Source organism: Misgurnus anguillicaudatus, chromosome 19 (genome assembly GCF_027580225.2).
Source record: "Misgurnus anguillicaudatus chromosome 19, ASM2758022v2, whole genome shotgun sequence".
Lineage (NCBI taxonomy): Eukaryota > Metazoa > Chordata > Actinopteri > Cypriniformes > Cobitidae > Misgurnus > Misgurnus anguillicaudatus.
Window position 1 is genome coordinate 21069884 of NC_073355.2, and position 27104 is coordinate 21096987.

General features: G+C 36.8%; 1 protein-coding gene across 3 annotated transcripts; it reads left to right on the plus strand.

Moving 5' to 3' along the window:
- Positions 1 to 1644: 1644 nt before the first annotated feature.
- Positions 1645 to 26753, plus strand: mpp3a (MAGUK p55 scaffold protein 3a). Of its 3 annotated transcripts, XM_055191775.2 has the most exons (21): positions 1645 to 2090; positions 4677 to 4829; positions 5968 to 6024; positions 6105 to 6223; positions 6333 to 6410; positions 7135 to 7215; positions 7306 to 7443; positions 7558 to 7639; positions 9856 to 9941; positions 10036 to 10110; positions 10201 to 10397; positions 11535 to 11599; positions 12680 to 12700; positions 15853 to 15894; positions 18814 to 18879; positions 19757 to 19918; positions 20738 to 20818; positions 21714 to 21807; positions 21901 to 22009; positions 23248 to 23376; positions 23666 to 26753. In XM_055191775.2, exons 3-21 carry the CDS (start codon positions 5988 to 5990, stop codon positions 23843 to 23845), a joined length of 1842 nt encoding a protein of 613 aa, XP_055047750.2. In that variant the 5' UTR covers positions 1645 to 2090; positions 4677 to 4829; positions 5968 to 5987; the 3' UTR covers positions 23846 to 26753. The 3 variants fall into 3 exon arrangements, with proteins under 3 accessions (XP_055047750.2, XP_055047742.2, XP_055047759.2); XM_055191767.2 differs by lacking the exon at positions 4677 to 4829 and having other exon boundaries at positions 1647 to 2090; XM_055191784.2 differs by lacking the exons at positions 4677 to 4829; positions 18814 to 18879 and having other exon boundaries at positions 1651 to 2090.
- The last annotated feature ends 351 nt before the right edge of the window (positions 26754 to 27104 follow it).

Here is a 27104-nt window from a genome sequence, read left to right on the forward strand (position 1 = left end):
ACCAATCCCAGGAAGTAAACTGTTGCCTACAATCCGTGTGTTTGATGAAGTCCAAGAAAAGAGATCTACGTTGGAGACGATAACTCGCGTCATTGTTTACTTTAGGGTTTGTACCTTTTGCATATCGTTAACATGTACTAATACACACTTACACACCAAAGGAAATGTAAAATTCTGAATTGGAACGATAGCTTTTTAATGTACAAACATTTGTGCTTGTGTGTTACTTCATCTTCAAAGAGGAATCACAATTTAGATATATTCCTATAAAATACTTGTACAAATCACAAATAGTACAATATAAAGCATCTATTCATCAGTCAGCTCAGGGTTTAAGCTGTGGATCCAGGCCATTTGAATTGGGTGGTAATGCACAAGAAGATGCACAGATGTTGTATTTAATTATTGATTTTCTATATTGATTAGATGATTTAGTTTCTGTTTGTTAGCTTTCTAGAAATGTATTGTAAAATTCAAAGTTTTGTTAATGGGATATTTTACAGAGGTTTATTTAAATTACTAGCCATACCATAGCCATTTGTATAATTCCCCATTTTACTTATACTACTATTACTATGATTTATATAATTCCTAGAATTTAAAGACTTTGGATGTTTTACTCATTGATTTGTATGCATGGTTTTCGTTAAGGTATAGACCAGTGACATAAAAATAACTTGATCACAAACTTGGCTGAAAAGGCTGAATACAGGTTATTTACATATAGAGATGTGACCTTTAATTCCCAGATAGACCGTGACAGAGGGACACTTGTAAATAATTTCCTCAGAGTCAGAACAGAGGTAACAGATGTTGTTGAATTCATTAGACAGAGGCCCTAAAACAGCCCTATTAACCCTGAACAACCCATGCAACAGTTAATGAGGAGCTCTGACTGAAAATTAACATTATCTTTGCAAGAGACTGTTTCAGAGAGGACCACGTGGCTCAGTCAAAAACACAAGCAAAGGGGTTAAACCTATAAGCCTCTGATTAGTTGTAAGCATTTGTGCAATGATAAGCCTAAAGAGACTTTAGCTTTAAACAAGTCTATTAATCTCTATCAGAACTATTTTTTCAATTATTCGTATTTTATTAGTGTTTTTCTTTGGAAAACAAACATTCCAAAACATATTATCATAATTTTTAATCCACTAAATTTCATAATTTCAAGTTTTTTGTTTATATAGTAAATTTTTTTTCGTACTTTTACTCAAGAAAGTAAAAGTACACAATTTTTATGTAATTAGGCATTAAATCAATTTTAATATGCAGTATAATGAATACACAGTATGATTCTATGCTTTAGAATGTAGTGAACATTTTTCAGTAAAGAAAAGTAATTTTTTCCCAAGACAAACACTCTGATAAAGCATAGATGCTTGGAAAATGTAACTAAAATACTTAAGTATTATACACCTCTGGATGTGTGTTGCAATATCTATATGTTGTGTTTTTTAAAAATCCCATTGTTTAATTTCTGCTCAGTAGATTCAGCAGAGAATGTTTCAGAGAGCATCTAAAAAAGCAATGACATTAGTATAGTTAGGTATATAAACAGACAGGCAGACGGATCCAGTGCAGTGTGTATCCACCTATATGCACAGCAGAACAAAGGAGCATGAATTTCACACACATGCGCACATGCACGCACACACACGCGCCATCGCATGCGCGCACACACACGTGTGTGGATGAGAGGAGGATGGGAAGCGACTCTTTGGTCTTTCTCTGCCTCCATGTCTCTGTGAATGATGCTCAGGCTTTCAGAGCTGCTCAAGTGAACGCAATTATCTTTGAGAAGGGGGGGGGGGGGGTGAACAGCACAACGCCCACCTGCTTCTGTCTCTGGTGACATAATGCCAGCCGGGAGAGAGACACACTGGCTGGGAGTTCCCAAATGATCGGAGGAGAGAAAAGGAGGAGCAGGAGGGAGAAGATGTAAAGAGGAGGGGGTTTGTGTATATGTGTGGACAAGAGAGAGAGAGAGAGAGATAGAGAAAGCAGCTAGAGGAAGAGCCACTGTGAAAGCATCAGTAAGGCAGCCATCCGAGAGCGATATATCCAGTGATAGAAGAGTAGACACGGAGGTAAGCTGCTCTAGTTTCTAACATGCATATGCCTTAAACGCAACACTGCAGTGCTATCTGTGATCAGATGTGTGCGTCTTGGTAATTATCCAGTTTAAAGGGGCTTTATTCTTCCAGCAGTGACATATGTGCAAAGCAGCACTGCAGAGCAACTGCAGATGGTGGAATAGAAGAGAGTAGCACAGAGAGATGGAGAGAGAAAGATATGCATTAGGCAGGCCAGAAAGAAGGGCCAGTGATGGTAGAGAGAGAGAGACGTTTTCCTGACTGCCTTAGCTATGAAAGAAATGATGCAGTATTCAGTATAGAGTGCCTGTCTGTTATTCATTGTTATTCATTATAGATGCATGCATGTCTGTTGCATTTGTTTGTGCACGTGCTTGGCAATGCAACAATGCAAGTGAAAAGGAATTAGGTCACTGCAAGTTGAGTACATGAATATGCTCAGCTCATGTTGAGCTATCAATACATTTACTCTTGATACTTGCACGATATTATGATTCTAACACATGTGCAGCCTCCATGCAACTTGCATTACTCACAGTCGTATACATTTTTGAAAGATGATCTGGCAAACTGCTATTGAAATAAATTGAAAATGGCATTGCTCTTAATAACCACTTTAGATGTGATGGTTGGTCCTTAGGGTTAAAAATATATTTTAATAAAACCCAATCGTAAAATCACAAATTTCAAATCTTCACCTAAACTGGTACTATACTCCTGTCAATAAGACACACCCCTTTTGTGGACATCTAATTGTAATCCTTTACCATCAAGATTTCTAGTGCTTATGCCTATCTGACATAAAAATGAGAATAGTTATGATCGGGTATTGTAATAATTATCATTAGTTCTGATTAATACATTAAGCAAATTTATATAGAAATCAGTCCAAATGCACATGAGGTACATGCAGCCTAGTTGGGAATCACCGGAATAAACAATATTTGCATGACTTTAAAGTAATTTAATAATAATTTACAGTAATAATGTTCTAGATGATATGCAGGTGACATTCAAAATACTTCACAGTAATTCATATACAGTTTTTAAGGCTGGAATTTATTGTGCTCGTGTCTACATTGAAATCTCAGCATCTCACGTGCACTTTATCTTCAGCACTGGATCAAATTTATCCTGGGGGATATTAAAACACTTTAACAGTCACGTGTATGCGTTTGTCTTTCTCTGTAAATCATATGAATTTCTTAATGTGAAATGATTATAGTCGTTTAAGGGAGCAGTATCCGTTCACATATAATGTAGCAGGGTTTACTTTACTAAGAATCTGTCTGTGAGGAGTGCGTAAGCAAAGATTTTATCTTAAATCCTTGTAGTATTACCAAACAAAACGGCAAATTAAAAGAATATTATTTTTAATTATACCACGGGCATGTTGAATGCTGTATTCTAATTGGCTAAGAAATGTTCCATGGGTGTTGATTATTTTTCTGTAATCCACACGCCTAACCTGTCAAATGTCTTAAAAATAGGCACAAGAGCAATGTTTGTGGTAACCGTGGTATAAGTGAAATAATTGACTCCGGTCCTTTGAATTATTTGAAAATAATGCACATACCACTTTGGGTGTGCAATATGTAAGGAATAATTGATGACGGGCCATTGAATTATAAGAAAATAATGCAAACCCAAGGTGTAATGCCGTTACACCGCGTGTGTGCATTATTTTAAAATAATTCAAATGACCGGAGTCAATTATTCCTCTTATACCACGGTTACCACAAACATTGCTCTGGTGCCTATTTTTAAGACATTTGACAAGTTAGGTGCGTCGTTATCAGAAATTAATGCATACCCACAGAACAATTCTCAGCCAATCAGAATACAGCATTCAACAGACCTGTGGTATAATTTCTTTTAATTCAACTGCCCGTCATTAATTATTGCTTACATATTCTTCAAAATGTTGAATCCTATTCAAAGCTGTAAAATAAACCAAAGTTAAAACATTTTTCTAGATCAGTGGTTTTCAAACTGGGGGCCGGGGCCCCTAGGGGGACCACGAGATGGTGCCAGGGGGGCCCCAGTTTTATGACATTTTATGAAATACATTAATTTATCATGAATTCTGTGTAATTAAACCTAAAAAATAAGGCTACTAACCAAAAGCACTACTTTTTGTATAATTGAATGTTTTTTTTATTAAAATGTTGAGTTTTGGAACAGTTTTTTGTCAAATATTTTCTTTGGGGGGCCGCAAAGGAATGCACCGTACACAAGGGGGGCCGCACGCTGAAAAAGTTTGGGATCCACTGTTCTAGATCACACTAATTATAACTTAAAAAAGACAGATTGTCTATCCAAAATTGAGACAGATTGAAGACCAAACAGAGGTGTATATGACTCTGTGACCTAAAAAAGCCAATAATGTTGAGGGGAAAAAGGTTGTGACGTGTGAGCCTCCTCAGAACCTTAAATGTTTCTTCTGTACAGCAATGATGACATATTGGTGTTTAAAATTTTTATTAGTATATAAATAAGCAGGTAAATATAATAATTATGTATATGTACAATAATATTACTTATAATCCTGACCTGATTATCATTCTTGATGCATTGCAGCAAATTGTGTGTTGCAGCCATCCATGCAACACGCACACAATCGCTCACAAACACACCTCATACCCCTGTGTATTGCCTCCACAAAGCTCTTTTGCCAGTTACATCATTACCAGAGCAGCATGGAGTGGGAATGACATCATCTTTATAGCAAATGTAAGTGATGGTGAATTCCCTGTCTGTGAGAATCATGATGGATTTATTAGTTTATCTCTCACATTATCTCTCCTGAAACTGAATTTCAAGATTTATATAATTATGTAGTCTGGCTGCATAGTGTATCCATCTGGCCATATACCCAGTTTTTCTTTTATTAAATCAATTTCTCATACAGTAAATCCTTCTTTATCATGTTCTTATGCTTCAGTCTATGGTCAGTTAGAGGTATTTTTACTTTGAACCGAATGCATATGGTGTTATATTCTTTGTTACTATGGAGAATAGATCAGATTATTTTTTACATTAGGTCAGTCAATGTACTGATTTGATTTTGTAAGTTTTATTATATGTCTGTGAGGTCATTGAATGACAGAGGCATGAGACAGATGCCCTGAATTCTTTAAAGAAAAATACACACAGCCATTACAGTATCTGAAGCACCTGGAAAATAAACAAACATAAGGTTTTCTAGATATCAGTGCTTTTTCTGGGTCCTCAGAAAGTCTCTAAATTGATTTGGGAGAAACAAAGTTCAAAAGAGGACATCTAAAGAGGACTTTGTGTTCCAGTTGCAGTTTCTGGCAACCAGAGAAATCGCATCACCTTCTCATCCAACCAATGTCTCTAATCTATCCTGGCACTTTAGCCAAACTGAATTTTCTTTAATCATATCAAGGCAATGCTCACTCGGTACACTGAGATGAAATATAAGTCATATGCCTGAAAGGAATAGGATATTGAATTGTCCATCCACTGCATGCATGTACACGCCTTGAGAAAACCAGGAAGAGATTAACAGAAGATGCAAAATAGCTTGGAAATAAATAAATGATCTTGCAGATGAGACAGCAAAAATTTCAACAGGCAATATAAAAATGGGTAAACCTGAAAGGCTTGGGAAAGGGGCAACAGGTCTCTTTTCACAATAGATGAAAACCTGCACTGTTATATAACTACAATGTTAAAAATAGCTTCCCTAGGGCAGCAAGTGAGATAGCACTGCCAATGTGGCCCCTTTTAAAGAATATACGTGTAACAATCCTGGAGAATAATATATCTCTTACTGTCTTCGGCTTTCTGTCTGTATCCGGATATATGGGTGCATATACTGTAATAATGTTAACCTCTCTTTCAGACTAACCTCCTTTCTGACCAATGAAAGAAGCTATGCCAGTCCTTTCTGCAGGAGCAGGTGCATATCACACGAGTGCACACACTTACTGTACATATAAATGTATAATCACTGACACTGACATGCAGTTTCACGTTTAGGGTTGCATGAGACGCTTGCCCTGCTGACCTCACAGCTGCGTCCAGATGCCAATCACAAAGAAGATATGGTTTTTCTCAAGGACGTCTTTAGTGAGAGGAGTCTCAGCTATCTTATGAAGGTTTCATTGATTCTTTCCACTTTATTCATTTGGACAGTTATGTTTGCACGGTATGGACATCTGTGTATTAAACATTTGTATTCATGTGAATTGTGTTTGTCTTTGCTAGATCCATGAGAAGTTGCGTCAATATGAAAGGCAGAGCCCCACTCCGGTCCTTCACAGTGCCTCCAGTCTAGCAGAAGATGTAAGTGCCATTGTCTTTGTTATAACACATCAGCGTGGCAAAGATTAATGGCTTATTAAAGGGACATTCTACTTTTTTTTTAATAGAATAATTTTCCAGTTCCTCTAGAGTTAAACATTTGATTTTTACCGTTTTGAAATCCATTCAGCTGATCTCAGGGTCTTTAGCATAGCTTAGCACAATCCATTGAATCTGATTAGACCATTAGCATCGCGCTAAAAAATAACCAAAGAGTTTCGATATTTTTCCTTTCTAAAACTTGACTCTTCTGTAGTTGTGTACTTAGACTGACAGAAAATTAAAAGTTGTGATTTTCTAGGCAGATATGGCTATTAACTATACTCTCAAACTGGCGTTATAATCAGTGACTTTGCAGCTATAATAAATTCGCAACAATTTTCTGTCTGTCTTAGTACACGATGTAACTACAGAAGAGTCAAGTTTTAAATAGGAAAAATATTGAAACTCTTTGGTTATTTTTTTGCGCGTTGTTAATGGTCTAATCAGATTCAATGGATTGTGCTAAGCTATGCTAAAAGTGGTAGCGCCAGACCCAGAGATCAGCTGAATGGATTCCAAAATGGTAAAATCAAATGTTTAACTCTAGGGGAGCTGGAAAATTAGTATATATATATATATGGAATGTCCCTTTAAAATACATGAAAATAGTCAATGAGATCAGAGTTGGGTGATTAAAACACATTTTCTGATTTTGGTACTGTAGGTGGCAGAGGAGTTACAAAGTGGACCGATGAGTGTAGAGGAGAAAGAGCTTCTACATCTGCTGACATCACCTCATCTCAAGGTCCAAACTTTATTTATAACAGTCGTGCCTTTATAATGAGCATTAATAAAAGTCAGTGTATCCCATTGCTCATATGTCTGCGGTTTTTAGGCAGTATTGTCGGTTCATGACACAGTGGCGCAGAAGAACTTTGACCCTGTGCTTCCTCCTCTGCCTGATGACTTTGAGGATGATCTAGACGAGGAGTCGGTCAAGATCGTCCGATTAGTTAAAAATAAAGAACCACTGGTAAGACCTGCCATATGCAAAAAATAACAATATATAATATTTAGCAAACATATTTATGTCAGTTATCCACAGCCACAGTGTATAGTGTGTCTCTATCTCTCTCTCCTCTCTCAGGGTGCCACTATTCGGCGGGATGATTCTATGGGGTCTGTGGTTATAGCTCGTATTATGAAGGGAGGAGCTGCAGACAGGAGTGGTGAGTACAAACCATGTGTTAAATCTTTCATTTCAGTTCTTGTTGGAATCCACAATAATCATTAAATGGCTAGTTCACCCTAAAATAAAATGTCATAATTTACACAACGTCGTGTTGTTTCTACCATCGAATGTGTGATTACTATCACTATCAAAGCAAAAAATGCAAACGAATTGCTGCACGGGGTGTAAAATGCTCTTCTCGGTGCTCTTTGGATGCAAGGGATAATTCTAATCAGTATATAAGAAATCTCCAAGGCACTCGAATAATGCAGAAATAGTTAAAAAGCCTTTATTTTACATGGCTTAATCTTTAAAAACATGTGACAAACACACCTACGCGTTGCCTTCGTCTTGTTAGCTGCAACGCGTAGGTGTGTTTGTCACATGTTTTTAGGTGTATTTGTGTATATACTGATATGATATAATTTTGTTTTGGGGTGCTTTAAATAAACTATTAAAGGGGTCATATGACGTTTCGAAAAAGAACAATATGTTGTGTATTTCGTGTAATACACTTTCTTTATGTGGTTTCAGGTAAATAAAAAACATTATTTTCCACATACAGTCCATTATAGTTGTTCCCATATGTACTGCCTATCTAAAACTCATCGATTTTTGCAAAGCTCATTGGGTAACACTTTACTTACCCAATGAGTAGGGTGTTCATAAGACTGACATGACACCTTCCTAATCATCACATGACACTTTCTATGAACATGAAGAAGATTCTACAAAATGTTCAATTATGACATTTTTAATGCAAAGATGACATTGTTTGAGATGTCTTTGTTATGACAACTTCACATTAACCAATACATCATAACTCGTCATGACAACTTGACATTACAAAAATCAACATAACTGACCACTTTTTACCAATCATACATATTGAATTTGTCATTAAAATGTCATAAAGGGTTAATACTTTGTCATATAATTGTATAAAAGCATCATGAATATTTTTCTTGACCTCAACTACAGAGGTACAAATATATTTTGTCATTTAAATGTCATTAAGTGTTAATACTCTGACAAATAGTTTTATAACAACATCATGAATAATCTTCAGTTCATAATGTTTTTTTTTTTAAGTTTCCTAAATGTGTTTAACAAATAAAGTCAATAATCCAATAATAATAATAATAATAATAATAATAATAAATTGATAACATTATATTTTATTGCATTTGAAGACCGATTCACCTAAAATGAAATAAAAATTGTACAATAATGGATTAAGCCATGCTGTGTTGGATCCATATCACTGCAAAAAAAATAAAAAATAATTTCATTAAATTAATTAAATGTTTTGTTAGTTTTTCTTCTATGTCAGAAAATGTCAGAACCCTCTGTGTTATAAAGAACAAGTTCTGTTAGTTTGTCAGTTTTATGTATTGTGCACATATAAAGTTAATTATAATCTTTTGAAGTGTCTGTTGCATTTTGTTCAGGTATTTAAAATTATTTGACAGTATTAACACTGTAATGTTAACCCATAAAGCTAGGTAGTTTGTAAGTTTGATAATTATTTTGCTATGTCATGTTTATGACACATTTATGACAATTTATGATGTATTGGTATGTCAAGTTGTCAGAACAAAGACATTTCAAACAATGTCATATTTGCGTTAAAAATGACATTATTGAACAAATGATACTTAATGACAGTTGTCATAAATGTGCATAAAATCTTTTTCATGTTCATGACACGTGTCATTTTATGATTATGAAAGTGTCATGTCAGTCTTATGAACTCAGTGGATGAGCCTTCATTTCACATCTCCTTGGGTTTGAGACTTCATTCTTTGTGACTTTACTGTCAACAGCTTTTAACACTCCAAAGACAACATGAAAAAAACATGAAATTTGACCCCTTTAAGTGAACTATTTTGTTGTTTTTGGCTTGTATAAGCTATATCAATAGAAAACTATTCCAGCCTTAGCATATCTGCTAAAAGACATGTAGACCATCTGTGTGGTCAAGCAGAGTCTCCAGAGACCCAATCAAGTGAATCAAAGAGACTCACTAACCACCTGACCACAGCTGTCATCATCCTCCAGGCTGTGTATGTGGTGGTTGGAATGATTTTCTCGCTCATTAAAAATTCATTGAACTGCTCATATAAAGCGCATTATGGATTCAAAGACAGGTACAGGCACAGCTCAAATGTGTAAAAACAGTCTGTAAATCTGGTAGCCCTCCTCTCTCCAAAGGTCTGGTGCATGTAGGTGATGAACTGAGAGAGGTGAATGGCATCTCTGTAATGTACAAGAGGCCGGATGAGATCAGTCAACTGCTGGTAATACTTTATTTTGGATCTGTTCTTTCTTCTTATTATAATAATTTACATTTATAGTTATGATAACAGAATTAATCAAGAGGTTTTTTATTAGTCTCAATCTCAAGGTTCTATTACACTGAAGATCATTCCAGCGATAAAAGAGGAAGACAAGCTGAAAGAGAGCAAGGTAAATGATTATTAAAATCAAGGAGATTTAGAAACCCTACCTCATTCTTGTTGACCACTGCCTCATAATGAAGTAACTGTGTAACTTCAGGTGTACATGCGGGCACTATTTGACTACACTCCATTGGAGGACAAAGCCACGCCGTGCCAGGAGGCGGGGCTTCCATTTAAACGCGGCGACATCCTGCAGGTGGTCAGTCACGATGATCAAACGTGGTGGCAGGCCAAGAGAGTCGGAGACAGCAACCTGCGTGCAGGACTCATCCCATCAAAACTCTTTCAGGAGAGGTGAGACTAACAACTCCTGAAACACACCAGTCTTCAAAAAAGGAGTTATTATCAGGAGATACTTTAGGTCATATCTTGCCACTGGTGTCTTTAAAAAAACATAAACAAATGTGCTATGCTAGTCCACAAGCTTGACCAGGATCAAACCAATACCAATCCGTATAAACCATCCTAACACAAAGCTACATAATCTTTAAGACTGTACTAATATAAAATAAAGCATAGACTGAATGCACTGTAAATTACTTTGGATAAAAGTGTCTGCCAAATGCATAAATGTGAATAAAAACAGTGAAGCTTGACTATTGCTAGTCACAAATGAATGCTATGAGTGGTTTTGTCAAAATCAGTATAGGACTAATACTGAATTCTGATCTCAGATGAATTCCATGTAAATCTTACTAGGTATAGAATTGGACCAGTGGTCTCCCGGGTTTATCTTGACTGGATACTCCAACCCAGTCTCTCAGAGTTGTGTATAAATAGCACTAAGTGTAAAAATTGTGCAATACGTACGCCAAATTCCACTTTGGCGTGAATATGATACGCCAGTCCTTCCCATTCACTTAAACGGTGCATCTTTTTTGTAGTTTTATTTATTGATTTCTCATTTTTTTCTGTTTTTTTACCATTTTCGCTTGGGTTTAGGGTTAGAACAACTTTTTGTTATATAAAAATGACATCCTAACCCAAACCCCAATTCTAACCCCAACTCCAAGCGACCATGGTTTAAATATGGACAAAAACATGGAGAAACCTGTATATTAATTAACCTCATTAAGCAAATCTAAAATCTAACCATAAACCCAAGCGAGAATTGTTTAAAAACAGAAAAAAATTGAGAAACCAATAAATAAAACGACAAAAAAAGATGCACCGTTTAAGTAAATTGGAAGGACTGGCGTATCATATGCACACCGAAGTGGAATTTGGCATATGTATTGAGACTGGGTAGGATACTCTCATGTTAAGCATTGTTAAGAGTTTTACTCATCAATGTGTTTGATCTTGTAGCATTTCTCACAGCTCTGGGATTAATATTTGAGACTATTGTGGAAAGCTTTACAGGAGATTGTGGTCAAGAGATAGCATGTTTCACACTGTCTGAAGTTTTAAATATGTGTTTCTTCCCTTCAGGCGATTAGCGTACAGAACAAAAATGGGCTCTCTTCCAAATTCCAAATCGCCAAAAAAGTCTTTCTGTGAGTATTTACGTTTTCTTATTGAAAATCCATTCAGTCATTATTTAGTGGTAACAGAAGCTTATTGGATTTGTTTTTTAATTATTTAAGCTTATTTGAGCTTCAACCAAGTGCTCCAGGTCTACTAATATAAGCTGATTAGAAAACAGACACATCTGCAATTTAAAAACATGTCAACTCTCTCTCTCTCTCTCTCTCTCTCTCTCTCTCTCTCTCTCTCTCTCTCTCTCTCTCTCTCTCTCTCTCTCTCTCTCTCTCTCTCTCTCTCTCTCCCTCAACACACACACACACACACACACACACACACACACACACACACACACACACACACACAGAGGTTTTCATCTTTTGTGGGGACATTCCATAGACATAATGGTTTTCATACTGTACAAACTGTATATCCCCTAACCCCAACCTTCACACAAATTGGTATGTTATTTTTAAGTTAAGCCATGCTGGGTAAATATTGTACAGAACACACCGCCAGGTTAAAATTGACACAATGCTAGGTTGTTTTAACCCAGCTGCTGGGTTGTTATAACCCATGATTGCATAACAACAACCCAACATTGGGTCATTTTTAACCCAGCATGTGTTCTGTCCCATCTTTACCTACACTGTAAAAATAATATGCTAGATTATGCTGCATCCATTTTTTAAAGTAAGTTTTACTTGAAATTTTAAGCAGTTGCATGAATTGCTTAAAATTCCATGTAATACTTACTTTAAAAAAATGGATGCAAAAAAAATGGAATTTTTAAATAAATCCAGCCTTTTTTCAGTGCATTACGGGTTAAAATTAACGCCATTTTAGTGTATAGAAAACGTTCTGCTATTTCAGATTTTCAAAAAACATCATTATGTTTATATAAACATGTTATATGCTTGTTTCCTCATGGGGACCTCAAAATGTCCCCGCAAGGTCAACAATTTACTGATATTCCTATCTTTGTGGGGACATTTGGTCTCTCTTTCCTAACTCCAAGCACCAGGGTCAATAATTTAAGAGATAAATTAACTTTGTAGTTTTGCCTTTTTTGTCATCAACATTTTTTCATTTCTTATTTCTGCCAACACCAGATGACCAGGGATGTGATAAAGGTGAGTCTTCTAGATAACACATTCACACACATACACATGGTGGGGCCACAGTAATTAGGATTTAGGCCAGTGTCTTACTAAATCCTCTTTAATACCTCAGTGTGTGTGGACATATGCTACTACAGTAATATTACTACTTTACTATACAAACGCATGCACAACAGTCAACACTGAGTTTACTAGTCAAGTTTTACATTTGAAATCTAATTTATTTTACATTTAAGACCTGCATTATTACAGTCACATAAAAAGTGTCAGGGTAATATAAAAAAAGAGAAGAGATATTTAAAAAATACATCTTCAGTTCATTGTCATTTTCCATTTGTCATCTTTCCAACATTCTGATTTTATTCTCATCTTTAACCTTATTAAGGGTATTTCCAGTTTTCTTACAATGTTTTCAGCTGTCGAGTGATGCTACAGTGCATTCATCTTTCATCTTTCATCTGTATCAATCTCAATCTTCAACCTCATGCTCCCTTGGGTTATTAACAATTAATGTGTGCAGTCAACACATTCCAATTGAAGTACCTCTTAAACATGCAGGAAATTTAAAAGAAACAATTCACCCAAAAATGAAACTTCTGTCATTATTTATTCACTCTCATGTGTTTTTTCCTATGAAACCGGCGTGGTCTCATGAGAATTTGTACGTATTTTGCGAGTTGGCTAATTCGTATGAATTCATACAAAGTTAATTGTGCAAAATCATGAAAAAACAACAACAACGAAACCAAACCACTAACCCCGCACCTAACCCCAACGTCACAGGGGTCAAGGCAGTGTTGGTGTAAGTTACTTTTAAAAGTAATGTATTACAATATTAAGTTATTCCCAAAAAAAGTAACTAATTGCGTTACTTAGGTACTTTTCATGGAAAGGAATGCTTCATTAGTTTTTAGTTACTTTTGTGTTACTTTTTCTTGGCTGAGGCTTGATCTCTTTCAGGCCTTGCAGGTGTTTTTATGACTGAAAAGTTCTGCATTCAGAAATTGCATATTTCATCACAAAAATGTTGAGCTCTGGCCTGCCATTTCAGTTTCTGACTTAAACTGTTCGCACACAGGCGTGTATGCATAATGAGTGCATAATGTGACTACGTTTAGTTGAATTTAGTACATAATTTTTTAAAATCAAATTCTTTAAACTAAAAAAGTAACTTAAATATTAAAGGCGGAGTCCACAATGTTTGAAAAACGCGTTGGAAAAGGAGACGGGCCGACTACCAAAACACACTTATAGCCAATCAAATCAAATCAAATGCCGGGTTGCGTATGTGTGGGGCGGGTCTATCAACAGAAGGTCCAGATTCTATTGGGGTAGGGGCGTGTTTGTTTAGGTGATTTCAAATATCAACATTGGCTTTCAAACATCATGGACTCCGCCTTTAATGTGTACATTTAAAATGTAATGCATTAAAGGGTGTTACCAACACTGGGTCAAGGCAAATCGTACATAAACTTACGAATGTGGTCGTATGAATTAATACGAATTAGCCAACTCATACTGTAAAATATGTATGAATTCTCGTGAGATAGCATTGGTGAAACACAAACAAGTATTTTCTGACTTTCCCATAGGAAAATAAATATACTATAAAAATCAGTGGGTGCTCTCAAATGTGTGGTTACTATCATTTAACTGTACATTTATTAATTAATTTACTTTTACATAGGGATGGCTCCCGCGAAACTGACGTTTCGACACTGTGTCGAGATCCCGAAGCGTAAATGTTTCGAAACACTGCTCCGAAATGTGATTCGAAACACCCATGTCACGTGATGAAGTGATTCGAAACACCAAGCGGTGCATTTCACAAGTATTTCGAAAGGTGGCGTACCTGTCGAATCTGTGTCGAATCTTAAACTGACAGGGTAGGAAACAAATCTGAAAATACCACATAGATGCGTTTTTGGCAAGATCAAATACTATAAATTACTGAAAAGAAGTAATTTTTCCTCATAGGTAACACTTAGGCTACTTACAAAAAATGCATGCCATCAACAAGTGTCCCTTGTTTGAGAATGTTTTCGAAGGCTGGAGAAATTATATGTAAAAAAGAAGCTGGTTGAGTGTATCAACACAGAACAATTTATATATTTGAATAAAGATCTTTATATGTAAACAATGTGGCATATTATGGCTTGATATATTTTATGAATCTCTTATTATTTATTTGGTATATCTCTATTCCATTTTTTTATTATTAAATAGACCCGAATAGCATATAGTTATCGACAATTGTGAGCCTAAAAGCTCATGTAGTTGTCAAACAGATGATAAAACAACAACTAAAAACATTTTATTATGATGATGTAGCGCATGCATTTCCCGGGTTCGATCCTAAGATCTATGCATGAGAGACGAGAGCACTATCCACTCTCCCATTATATCACTTGTGTGTCAATCAAACAACATGTGTGATACAATGTGTCAGCGCTCGTCTAAAATCTTGTCAAGGCTGCTTTATGTAAAGACATGCAAACGACCACTAGGTGTCACTGTGGAGGCGGTTTCGGATTGATGTTTCGAAGCCTCGAAACATACGGCACAATTGATTCAACTGTTTCAGTGTTTCACGAAGCCTCGCTCTGCCCACCACTACTTTTACACCGAAGAAACGATTTTGTAGTTCTGGGACTATTTGCCAGGAGCTCCCTCTTTTTGTCATTTCGCACCACAGGAACGATTTTTGTTCAGGATTAAATTATCTCCTTATGATCCAATTCTTTTTTTAGTCATCCAGCCACCAAAGGGGGATTATAGTAAACAATGCCTAAAATGTTATTATAGTGTGTTTTTTTCTGTTGGAGCTTTACAGATAAACTGCTATAGAAAATAACTGCATAAAGGTTTTGTGTTTCAGAAAATGAAGAAACTCGTGCAGATAATGACAGACATTTCATTATGCAATAAACTATGTCTTATCATTTCATCATTTTCCATCCAGCCACTAACAAACCCTTTCGTTTGGTTATGGCCACCATGATCTCAATGAATATCTCCCATCCACCTGCCTGCCTGCCTCACTTTCTTGTCCTGCCTGTCTAACAGTGCCTGTTCTGCAGCCCAAATCTACTTACCCTTTTTCCTCTCTCCCTCTCTTGTTTCCTCTGCTCACTCCCTCTCTCTCCCTGCTTGCCTCCCTACAGAGGACTGTGACTGTGAGGGCTATTTCAATGGACAGTACATAGGTGAGAACCTGCATGCCCTCTCCTATACCCGGTGCCTGAGATACACTAACCTTTTGCCTGTGTGTGCTTCAGTTGCTGCTTCTGTGCTAAAGGTTTTTTGATTGAAGCAGCTATGGGAGATCTCTTCCTGGAGGGAGGCTTATTGATCAGCGTGAAGCAAATTGTCGGTCAAAAACAATGATTTGTTATGAATAAAGCATAATAAAAAAAGAGTAGGGAGAGCGAGCGTTGGTGTTTAAAGTGTGAGGAACATGTCTGGCATGTTTGAAATCTCATTAGTTAGTGGGTGTTAATTTGAGAAGCTGTTAAGGGAGACGAAAGGAAGCAATATGGTTTTTGATCTTTTATACTATTTTCAGAACTGATGTATGATCTGCATAATTCATCTTTCTTTGAAACTCAAGTCTGTTTCTGAGAGATCTCTGACAAAAGTAAATTCTGCAACTACATTGCTTTTACCTGATGAAGTAAATAATCCAGACAGCAAACTGTATGCAAATAAAAAACTCAGTAGGTCTAGTTCTTAGGAAATCCCCCTTCATCTCTGGTTAAAATGTGACCAAGTACCAAACCAGGTGAAAAGATCTTCCTCCCCTCTGAAAGGCAGTACAACTTCCTTGCCCGCTTTCTTCCTTTTTCTATTCCTCTGCTGCCCCCCACCAAAAATAAAAACCCACCCCTTACAGCCACTGTAAAGTTGTTGCCCTGCTGCTGGACACTATGCACATTTCACCCTGCACGACTGGCTGTGCACTCCTTCACTCACTGAGTCAAGTGTGTGATACCTAATATACGTAATGACAACTCTCAGCCTATAAACACTGACCTAGGATCATTTCATTTAATGTATTAACTTCATATAATGTTAATCTTTTGGGAAGTGGCAAACAGAGAACTCTAAATGAAGTCGATCTGGAAATTTGTATGGAATCTGCACATCCTCTGCCTATTCCTGCCCAATTTGCTGTATGCCAGTCTAATATGTATCTTTGTACCTTATATACCCCTAAAGAACATCTTAAGATGTTTCTGGGACAGTAGATGTACCCTTGAGGGTAGTTCCCCCACTTACAAGATATAGGTACAAATGTTGACCCCTTAAAAGTTTGTAAACGTTGCAACATCTCCGGGTGGCCGGGGCTTAGCTGGAGGCATAAGAGTCGTGGAGGCAATGTTGACAAGCTAGCACGTTTTAAGAGAGATTTATTAAACATGAATACAGAAGAAGGTTAGGAACTGTCCGAATATGTACAGTCACTGATTCTGCGGGAGCGTGACAGCTATTTTTGTAAATTAACTCTCGCGATTTTAACCAGGTTTTGGATATTTCCTAGACAGTATAAATTACTTTCAGGTGCTTTGGGGAATTTTGTGAAGGCTTATTGTCTAATCTATCGCTGGGCTAACTATTAACAATGTGGATTATTTTAAGAGACCATTCAAAGGATGGCACAGACATCTATTGCTGTTTGTTTAACATTTAAGCTAAACAATAGCGCAGTTGGCGACTTTTCACCTATAAAACAGAAACTTGCTGATTTGAACTAGATAAAACCAACACACCAGTACATATGCATAGATTATTTTACCTGCTATGAAGTGTGCACTGCAAACACGAGCATTATTTATGATCGTCTCCGTCCAGTCTGTACTCCGTATAGCGTTCAACCACAATTGTCGTCTTGATTTCTGTGAAGGAATGTCTGTCGGGATCCGGTAAAACTTTATTTTTGAACCAAAAGTGCTGTTCCTTCTATTGTGGCAGCCAAAAACCAATACAGTCTCCTGAGGTTGCATATAAATAGCACAAAGTGTAAAACTCGTGCAATACATACGCCAAATTCCACTTTGGCGTGCATATGATACGCCAGTCCTTCCCATTCACTTAAACGGGACATCTTTTTTGTCGTTTTATTTATTGGTTTCTGGATGTTTTTCTGTTTTTTAAAACATTTTCGCTTGGGTTTAGGGTTAGATTTTAGATTAGCTTAATAAGGTTATTTAATATACAGGTTTCTCAATGTTTCTGTCCATATTTAAGCCATGGTCGCTTGGAGTTGGGGTTAGATTTGGGGTTTGGGTTAGGATGTCATTTTTATATAACAAAAAGTTGTTCTAACCCTAAACCCAAGCGAAAATGGTAAAAAAATGCAAAAAATTGAGAAAACAATAAACAAAACGACAAAAAAAGATGCCCCGTCCAAGTGAATGGGAAGGACCCGCGCACCACATGCACGCCAAAGTGGAATTTGGCGTATGTATTTGCACGAGTTTTACACATCGTGCTATTTATTCGCATTTTCAGGAGACTGGGCTGCCAAAAACACATCAAGATGCCATTTTAAAGTCAAAACCTCAAACTTTTATCATGCAGGCTATAGTTATTTATTTTTTTATTTTTTTATATAATGCTTTAAAACATTTAACAATATACAAAACATACAGAATACACACAAACCTCTACAGGAATGAAAAAATAACAAATTATATATGTAAAGTTTCACAAATAAAACACAATAACACGATAACAGAAAGATGAATTAGTACAATAAAAATAAATAAATAAATGAATCAAATAAATAAATAAAAAATATAACGCCGGCTATAGTTATTTTTTGCCTCCAGCTAGAGCGGTGACATCACAGTGACGTGGGCGATTAAGGGGGCTATATTTTGTAAGTGAATGAATTTCAGCTACCTAAAAGATTATAGCATTCTCTGCTCCATTTAAAACAATTCACCATCAATTCCACAGAAAACCCATGTGGGTCCACTGGTGAAAATAATACTGATGTTGTTTTCACTCATGGTCAGTTATAAATGAGTTCAATAGAGTTCAAAAGTAACTGATTGTGGTCAGTTGTTGACGGCTGAGTGTGGTGTATGCGGAAGTGTGAGGTGGTCTAATGCGCATTGTAGTCTCTTCAAAGTGTAATCCAGTGGTACCCTCCTGTGGCCAGGTGTTTTCCTGGGATTTTTATTCAGGTATAGTGCTTGTTCTTCACACAGAGACCAACACTAACCTCCATATCCTGATATATAATACACTTAACATTGCTCTTCATAACTGCAGCAATGTTGCATACTGTACAGTAGGCCTATGTTAAGGGTGAAGATGCTAAGGATGCGCAATGGAGTGGGAACTAGTTGGATTAGTTCGATAAATTGATGGATAATGTTAAAGGCTCAGGATTGTTTATATCTTATTTATGTATTTAGCTTAATTCTCTGTTCAGTAATTGTAAAAGTTTTGTCAAACAGCTCTAAAAATAATAATGACTGGTTTGGTTTTATCAGTTGCATTAAAGGTGCAGTGTGTACATTTTAGCGACATCTAGTGGTGAGGTTGTGAATTGCAACTAACGGTTCAGTCCACTGCTCACCCCTCGCTTTTGAATCTATGCCAGCCGCCACAGGAAAAACATGTCATCAACGGAGACAACTTCGTAAAAAAGTTTGTCCATTATGGGCTTCTGTAGAAACATGGCGGCACAAAATGGTGACTTCCACGTAAGGGGACCATCTGTGTATGTAGATTAAAACTTCTAAGATAATATAAACATAAAGGTTCATTATGAAAGGTCTTTATACACCCCTGATAATAAAGTTTTGTATATTCTTTTGCATTTCTTTTAAAAATTACACACTGCACCTTTAATGTTAATAGGCTATACATTTTTACTTTTGGTTAATACTTTTAATGAAGATATAACTTCTTCAACTGTCTTTCAAATAATAACAGCTTACATCACACTGTATAAGTGAATGAGTTAATTATGAAATATAATTGTAAAAAAAATTAATTTATAAAATATCCAAAAAAGACACACATTCTGATACGTATACCTCTTCTGTGTCTCAGCTGGTTTGCGGAGAAGTTTTCGTCTAAGTCGAAAGGATCGTCGTGGTTCTGCAGGAGATGCCAGTGTTTCTGACCTGAATGAGACGGAGTATCTGACCTATGAAGAAGTGACACGATACCAGCAGAGACCCAACGAGAGACCTCGATTAGTAGTTCTCATTGGTAAGACAATATGAATTATAAATATCAGACCCTATTATATTTTGAAAAATATACATTTTAAATTATTATGTTTTGAATGACCCAAAAATGAAAATTCTGTGATCATTTACTGAAACTTATGTTTTTACAAACCTGTATACATTTCTTTGTTTTGATGAACACAAAGGAAGATATTTTGAGAAATGTTTGTAACTAAACCGTTCGTGGACCCCATTGACTTCCATAGTATTCTTTTTTCCTACTTTATAAGTGAATGGGGTCCACGGACGGTTTGGTTCCAAACATTTCTCAAAATATCTTCCTTTGTGTTCATCAAAACAAAGAAATGTATACAGGTTTGTAGGAACTCATTTTTGAGTGAACTATCCCTTTAATGTTTAAACAGGAATTTATTAAAGTACAGAAAATGTTTAGTGCATTGCAATAGCAAAGTCCATTAATTGGACATCCTAAAGATGTTTATATAATTGTGACCCACTTTGTAAAAACCCAGTTTTCTACATAAAATTATCCATTAACACCATTCTGTGAAAGTATAACCATGATATCTTTAATATTGACTGAGTAAGGTCATGTCAAAGATTGAAATCTAAATAATGCTTCTAATTTCAGATTAGGAGATTTAAGACTAGATTTCACAGACAGGGTGACAATTTGGATATTGAAAATAAATGCATATTTGCTTTAAAATAAAGGCCTGTAAAGTTTGCTGCAAATGTACCCCACATTATAATACAACACTGACCCCTAGTGGCAATAATTTCTAAAAGAAAATTGTGTAATACGTTTACTATGCACATAATCCGTGTTTGTGTGCAGGTTCTCTGGGAGCACGTATCAATGAGCTGAAGCAGAAACTGATAGCTGAAAATCCCTATCGTTACGCCGTGGCTGTGCCCCGTAAGTCTTAACAATTTGTTTTTTATAGTTTTACTGTAACATGAACCTGTAGGGTAATACCAATTTGTACTTATTTTCATAAAAACTGTTTTATTTAGCACGGAAAAAAATTGCACATCTGTAATCCTATATTTTAATCAAATCAGATATTATATTTTTATATATAATATAAAATATTTATGACAATATGAAATTTCACTTTTTTTTAAGATGACTTAACTTAAATAACTTAATTTTAGTAAACCATTCTCTGCAAGCAAGTGAAAAAATGGGTCATTGAAATTTGGCTCCCCTTGTGATGTCAGAAGGGGATAATATCGCACCTTAATCTGCACTATCCAACCACAACAGTGCTATTTAGTGCAGAGCTATTGCATTTTAAAGGACACACCCAAAACAGCACATTTTTGCTCACACCTACAAAGTGTCAATTTTAACATGTTATAATAAATTATCTATATGGTATATTGAGCTAGAACTTTTTCATACACTGTAAAAAAAATTGCTGTAATTTTGCAGCTGGTTGCCAGTAACTTACTGTAGAAGATAAAGTCTGAAAATGTTTCATGTTCATTTAACTTTGAACAAAATGTTGCCAGTACATAAATGTAAAATCTACAGTAAGTTACTGGCAGCTAGTTGCCAGTAATACCAATTAATACTGTAATTTCTACAGACATTTTTTACAGTGTATACATACTCTGGGGACACCATAGATTTATTTGACATCTTAAAAAAGTGAAATGTGCGAAATGACCCTTTTAAAATGTGATGAATATAACATGGAGGTGTTGCCTTTTGGCATAGACAAAATGTGTCATTATACACTTCGGGAAAAATCAACACAAACACCTGAAAGCTTCTCTTGCATCTCGGCTTCTGTCCCCTATCCCAGACACCACACGACTCAGAAAGCCTCATGAGAAAGAGGGAGTGGAGTATCACTTTGTGACCAGGCAAGCCTTTGATGCCGATGTCCAGAATAACAAGTAAGTTATAGACTGACATTGTGACGTTCTCCTTTAGCAGTCACTGCGTACGTGACTGTCTGGTGAGCTCTCGCTTTAATATTTCATCCGTAGATTCATAGAGTACGGGGAGTATAAAGAGAATCTGTATGGGACCAGTATAGAAGCCATCCGCTCTGTTCAAGCCAAGAACAAGATGTGCCTGGTGGATGTACAGCCTGAGGTAATATTGAACAGCTTGTCCCTCAGGCTATGATGCTCTAAACTATAAATATTGCCATTTATGATTCATAGGAAAACAGCAATTGAACAAGGAGTCCTATATTCCCATTTCAGAAGTTCTTCTGCTATGTGTTGACTACTTTATCCATTAGGTGGAGCTACTTATCTAGAGCAGATAGCACAACCGTTACATTAACCCTAATGACAGAAATCGTTCTTGTAGTCAGGGGGAGATTTATCTTACACTTCCTCTCATGCATTTTTAATGCAAGACTTGACTGCAACTGTGTTTAAAGCTGAACAGCCAGTTTGTCGAGGTATACAGGCATTCAGTGTTTTATATTGCTCAATTTACTTCATACATATCCAACTAAAATGCCCGCATTTGTTGTACTTTGGATGCTACAGCACATCACAGAATGAGATGCCTGTGTCATCACCAGGTTCCTAACTTGTTTACTATAGTTCCTTTGCCATCTTGTTAGATAGATAGATAGGTGGATAGATAGATAGATAGATAGATAGATAGATAGATAGATAGATAGATAGACAGACAGACAGACAGACAGACAGACAGACAGACAGACAGACAGACAGACAGACAGACAGACAGACAGACAGACAGACAGACAGACAGACAGATACATCTGCCTCCGCCATCTCCGTCAAAAATGAGATATTATGGCTCGCTTAAAGGTGCAGTGTGTAAATTTTAGTGGCATCTAGTGGTGAGGTTGCGAATTGCAACCAATGGCTCAGTCCATTGCTTACCTCTTGCTTTTGAAACGCGTAGAGAAGCTACGTTAGCCGCCACCGAAAAAACATGCTATCGTCGGAGACAACTTAGTAAAAAAGTTTGTCCGTTAAGGGCTTCTGTAGAAACATGGCTGCACAAAAATGGCGGCTTCCAAGTAAGGGGACCCTCGGTGTATGTAGATAAAACGTCTCATTTTAAGGCAATAAACAAATAACGGTTTATTATGAAAGGTATTTATACACCCCTGATAATTTAGTTTTGTATATTATTTTGCATTTCTGTCAAGAGATCCTTCTAAAAATTACACACTGCACCTTTAAAATCGGATTAAAAATGTTCAATTACAAGAAAACATGTCTGACGCACTTAGATGCACATGATTAATTTTATATTGGTTTAAAACTGTTTGATTTTGTTGCAGATGTAAGAAAGCATAATGGTACACCACCAATGAAGTTTTCTGTTTTTTCCTTCTGCCATAGGCATTGAAGGCCCTGCGGACAGCAGAGTTTAAGCCTTATGTCATTTTCGTAAAACCTAAAATTCCAGAAGGTCGCAGGCGCCGCAGTGCTACCACCTCACCAGGAGGGGTCGAACACGGACGAATTACAGTGAGTCTGACCACAGGTTTACATCATCCATCTCGGAGGAAACCACGTGATACTGATCAAAGATAATCCACCTCTCCAAAATCAGCCATCTAATAACAATCGGGATGAAATTGCAGAGACTGTCTGGTTCCAGAATGAGCCAAATTTCGCATGTACATTTCTTGAGAAATCACATCATCCATATGTCTCGCATTTAGCTGGTCTGATTATTTATTTCTTTTTAAATTGCTATCATCTCACTTTCATTCATATTCATGCCTCACTGTATCATTTTCTCTTCGTCTTTCAGGAAGAGGACCTGCAGGAAATGCGTCTGTCGGCACACCAGATAGATCAGCAGTATGGACACCTAGTGGATCGGGTCCTGATCAAAGAGGACACCGCCAGTGCCTGTGCAGAACTGCGTAGCATCTTGGAAAGATTGGAACGGGAGACTTTTTGGGTTCCTCTGAGCTGGGTCAGGGCTTAGTACGCCCATACCTCCTTTCAGACTGTTGACCAACACCCCCACTGATAGCATTTCAGTGTTGGGCTTATTTTTCTTCCATTTTGTGCAGCTTGACTGCTCTTGCCGTCTAGGGTCTGGCTTCTCTGAGCACTGCCATCTTCACAGGTTTGGGTTCAAGTGGTACATCGGCATAAAGAAAAAAGAGGTTCAGACCGTAGAGGGTAAATGTACAGATTTTGGTTGTGGTTTGGGACATGTAGGCACATATGCACTTAATGGCCATGAATGATCTTATTTATTTTTAATGGCATTAGTTTTTTTTTTTTTTTGTATATGTCATGAAGTTTGTTTGTGGCGTATTTATGACAGCAAAGCTATAACAAAAAATTATTGATTTTAAATTGCTATTCAACATCAGTATTCTTCCTGAGGAACAGGGCACTTTGGGAAATGCACAGGTTGGACTATAAAATGTTAAACAAATATCAAGCTTATTCATTGTAATGCACACCCATAAAGAGACTTTCTTAGCGATAAATCATTTTGTTTTACCGTCCCAAAGCTTTAGCTATTATGTCTCTACTTTCATCATAAAATCAGGTTATCTTTACAGAGCATGACTGATCAATGTTTAATCCTACATAATAAAAAATAGCCTATTTAATTTCTGCAGTGCCAATGCCTTTCACAATGCACCTACTGTAGCTTTTCTTGACTGCGGATTTTCTTTAACAAGAGGGAAATGAGATACCATGCCAAAGCACTTAAGCTGTACAATATCTGTGTAAATATTTTAAAACTAAGCATCATTAAGCTTGGGGTTTTAGTTGTAGACGAACCGAGACAGTAATACCTAGCCCCTTAATTTAAAACTAGATAGAAAACTTTTAATTGAATGGTTTGTAAAAATCTGGTTGTAAGGCTCACTGTGTGTGTATGTCACAGTCACATCAAGATCTCACCTGTATCCTTATACAATAACTGTAACTTTTACAATCTCTTTCTGTCTTGTATCATGAATTTCTCTTGACCTTTCCTCATCCAGGGGCCTCATTTATAAAATGCTGCGTAGAAACCATCCGACATTTGATCTTACGATCATTTATCAAAAATGCGTAGGTGTGATTCATAAAACGAACGTGCGCACAGAAAACACACGTCCCTCTTTCTTTCAGATGTGAAATCTATAAATCGCAAATGATCTTGAACTTGCGCGCAGGTGAGCAGTTTCAGATCTCCGCCTTTAAACAACGCCTAATTAATGTCATAGACACATAAAAGAGCGCTTGTCAGTGTTTAAACCATAGACTGTAAAAAAAGATGGACGACACGACGTCGCCTCCCACCATTGTAATGAATTAAAGCCAAAAATGCATAGACGGTAAAAGAAATGGACACAGCGACCCCATTGGAGAGTCGCAGGTTATGACGCAATCGTTAGCTTGTTTTTACAAAAACTGCTTTTACTGGGCCATAACGTAAGATACAAGGTAATGGAGCATTTTATACATTTTCATGTTTCTTTAGAAATAATTAATGGTCAAACGGAGTCTTTAACTCTTTCGCCGCCATTGACGAGATATCTCGTCAATTAAGAGAAAACGCTTCCCCGCCAATGACGAGATTTTCCGTCTTTCCGCAATACCGCTATTATCCACCAGGTGGTGCACTTCCCCAACTTATTTAACCCGGAAGTAGCGCCTCATGTGAAAGAGAAAGAACTCTGTGGATGTTTTAAAGATCGCTCTGCATCTGATCTCTATGAAAAGTCCTTAGCAAAAATGGCATTATCTCAGCTTTTTGCTCAAAATTGGGTGTTTTTGAAGAAACTTGTTTGAGAGCTGATAAAAAGAGAACTAATGAAGGTAGGATGAAACGTTTTTTTTATATTTGAAAGCAGAGGGTCTGTTCTTTCATCTGATATATTGTTTGTTTATATATTTAAAGAAGAACATTTTCTGGAAGGCATTAAACTTTTGTGAAAATCATGAAAAATGCTGGCGTTGGCTGGCAACTTTCTTAAAAAACGCTGGCGGGGAAAGAGTTAAACGCCTCAGATGTAAAGTTATTCGCTGTCAAAGTGACGCAAAAATGAATGGGAGTCAATGGAATGCTAACAGCAGGTGGGGGTCCGCTAATCAATGGCAGAGCCCGGGGAAGCTTCAATGAAATATGAAACCCTGCCCCCCTGCAAAAATGTCGGACCATGGTCGTCGCCATTACGTAAAAACATCAGTTTGGAGCCATGCGCAGAAGGAATCGTCTGTGGAGCCAGAGGCGGAGCCGTGGTATCAAACTTCCGGCCAAACGCTTGCGCGCCCAACTCAACCACGCCAATCATAACGACAGGCCCCATTTCTAAGCCATCACATTACTAGCTAAAATAAAACGTATCACAAAAATGAACACTTGAACATATATCAGCATGATACCAACTACCTGAAAGGATCAAAACCATCTTTCGGAAACTTTTATTGGAAGTGTAAATATTTTTTTTATTTAGAGTCCCATTCGTTTGAATGGAGAGGGCGGGGTTTATGACTTGTACTGCAGCCAGCCACCAGGGGGCGATCAAAGAGCCAGAGTCTACACTTTCCAAGACTTGTGAGGGACACCGGGTTTAAACCCAATTTCGAGCAGCAAAGAATGGCTTATATTTCCAAAAATCTGCAGCAATTGGACAAGCAAAAGTGCATACGTCTGCTTAGACCCTGATGTGGCACTAAGCACTTTTCCACGTCAAAAGTTTTTATAAATATAGACTTTGCTGTGATTTTTTGCGTAGGCACACTTTACAATTAAATCTGTGAATACGCACGCTTTATAAATGAGGCCCCTGGTTTTGAAGGCGTGTCATATTTGTCGTAATCTTCTGTCAAATTATAAATGATATGTCGTACTGATTGCAAGTAAAAAACGATTAAAAATCTTTGCTTGTCTCAAATTATCTTCCAGATTTGATCTTACATTGGGATTATATTACATTATTTATCTTGCTTTAGGAAATATGATGTTAGTGAAATGACGGTATGCAGTGCTCCATGTTTCCTGAATTGTTCTGCTATAGGCACTGTATTGTACTAACATTATGAGTATAGTGAATGCTTTGCTGCAGGCGATCAAATACGACTCCATGTTATTCCATTTTCAGTCTATGCAGGCTATTGTTTCTTCTCTTCTATTTCATGCTAGATTACTTTCAGGACATTTTGACGGTACCTAAATCAAAACTGCAATAACAAAAATACAATCCCAAATCTTTTATGAATCTGTTATGAAT

Bases quoted from the DNA above. Each gene is read 5' to 3' on its own strand.
- mpp3a (XM_055191775.2), top strand. From the start codon at position 5,988: ATGAAAGAAGCTATGCCAGTCCTTTCTGCAGGAGCAG. The intron at 7,640-9,855 runs GTGAGTACAAAC...CTCTCTCCAAAG, and splicing joins AGGAGCTGCAGACAGGAGTG to GTCTGGTGCATGTAGGTGAT. The intron at 20,819-21,713 runs GTAAGTCTTAAC...CCCCTATCCCAG, and splicing joins TTACGCCGTGGCTGTGCCCC to ACACCACACGACTCAGAAAG.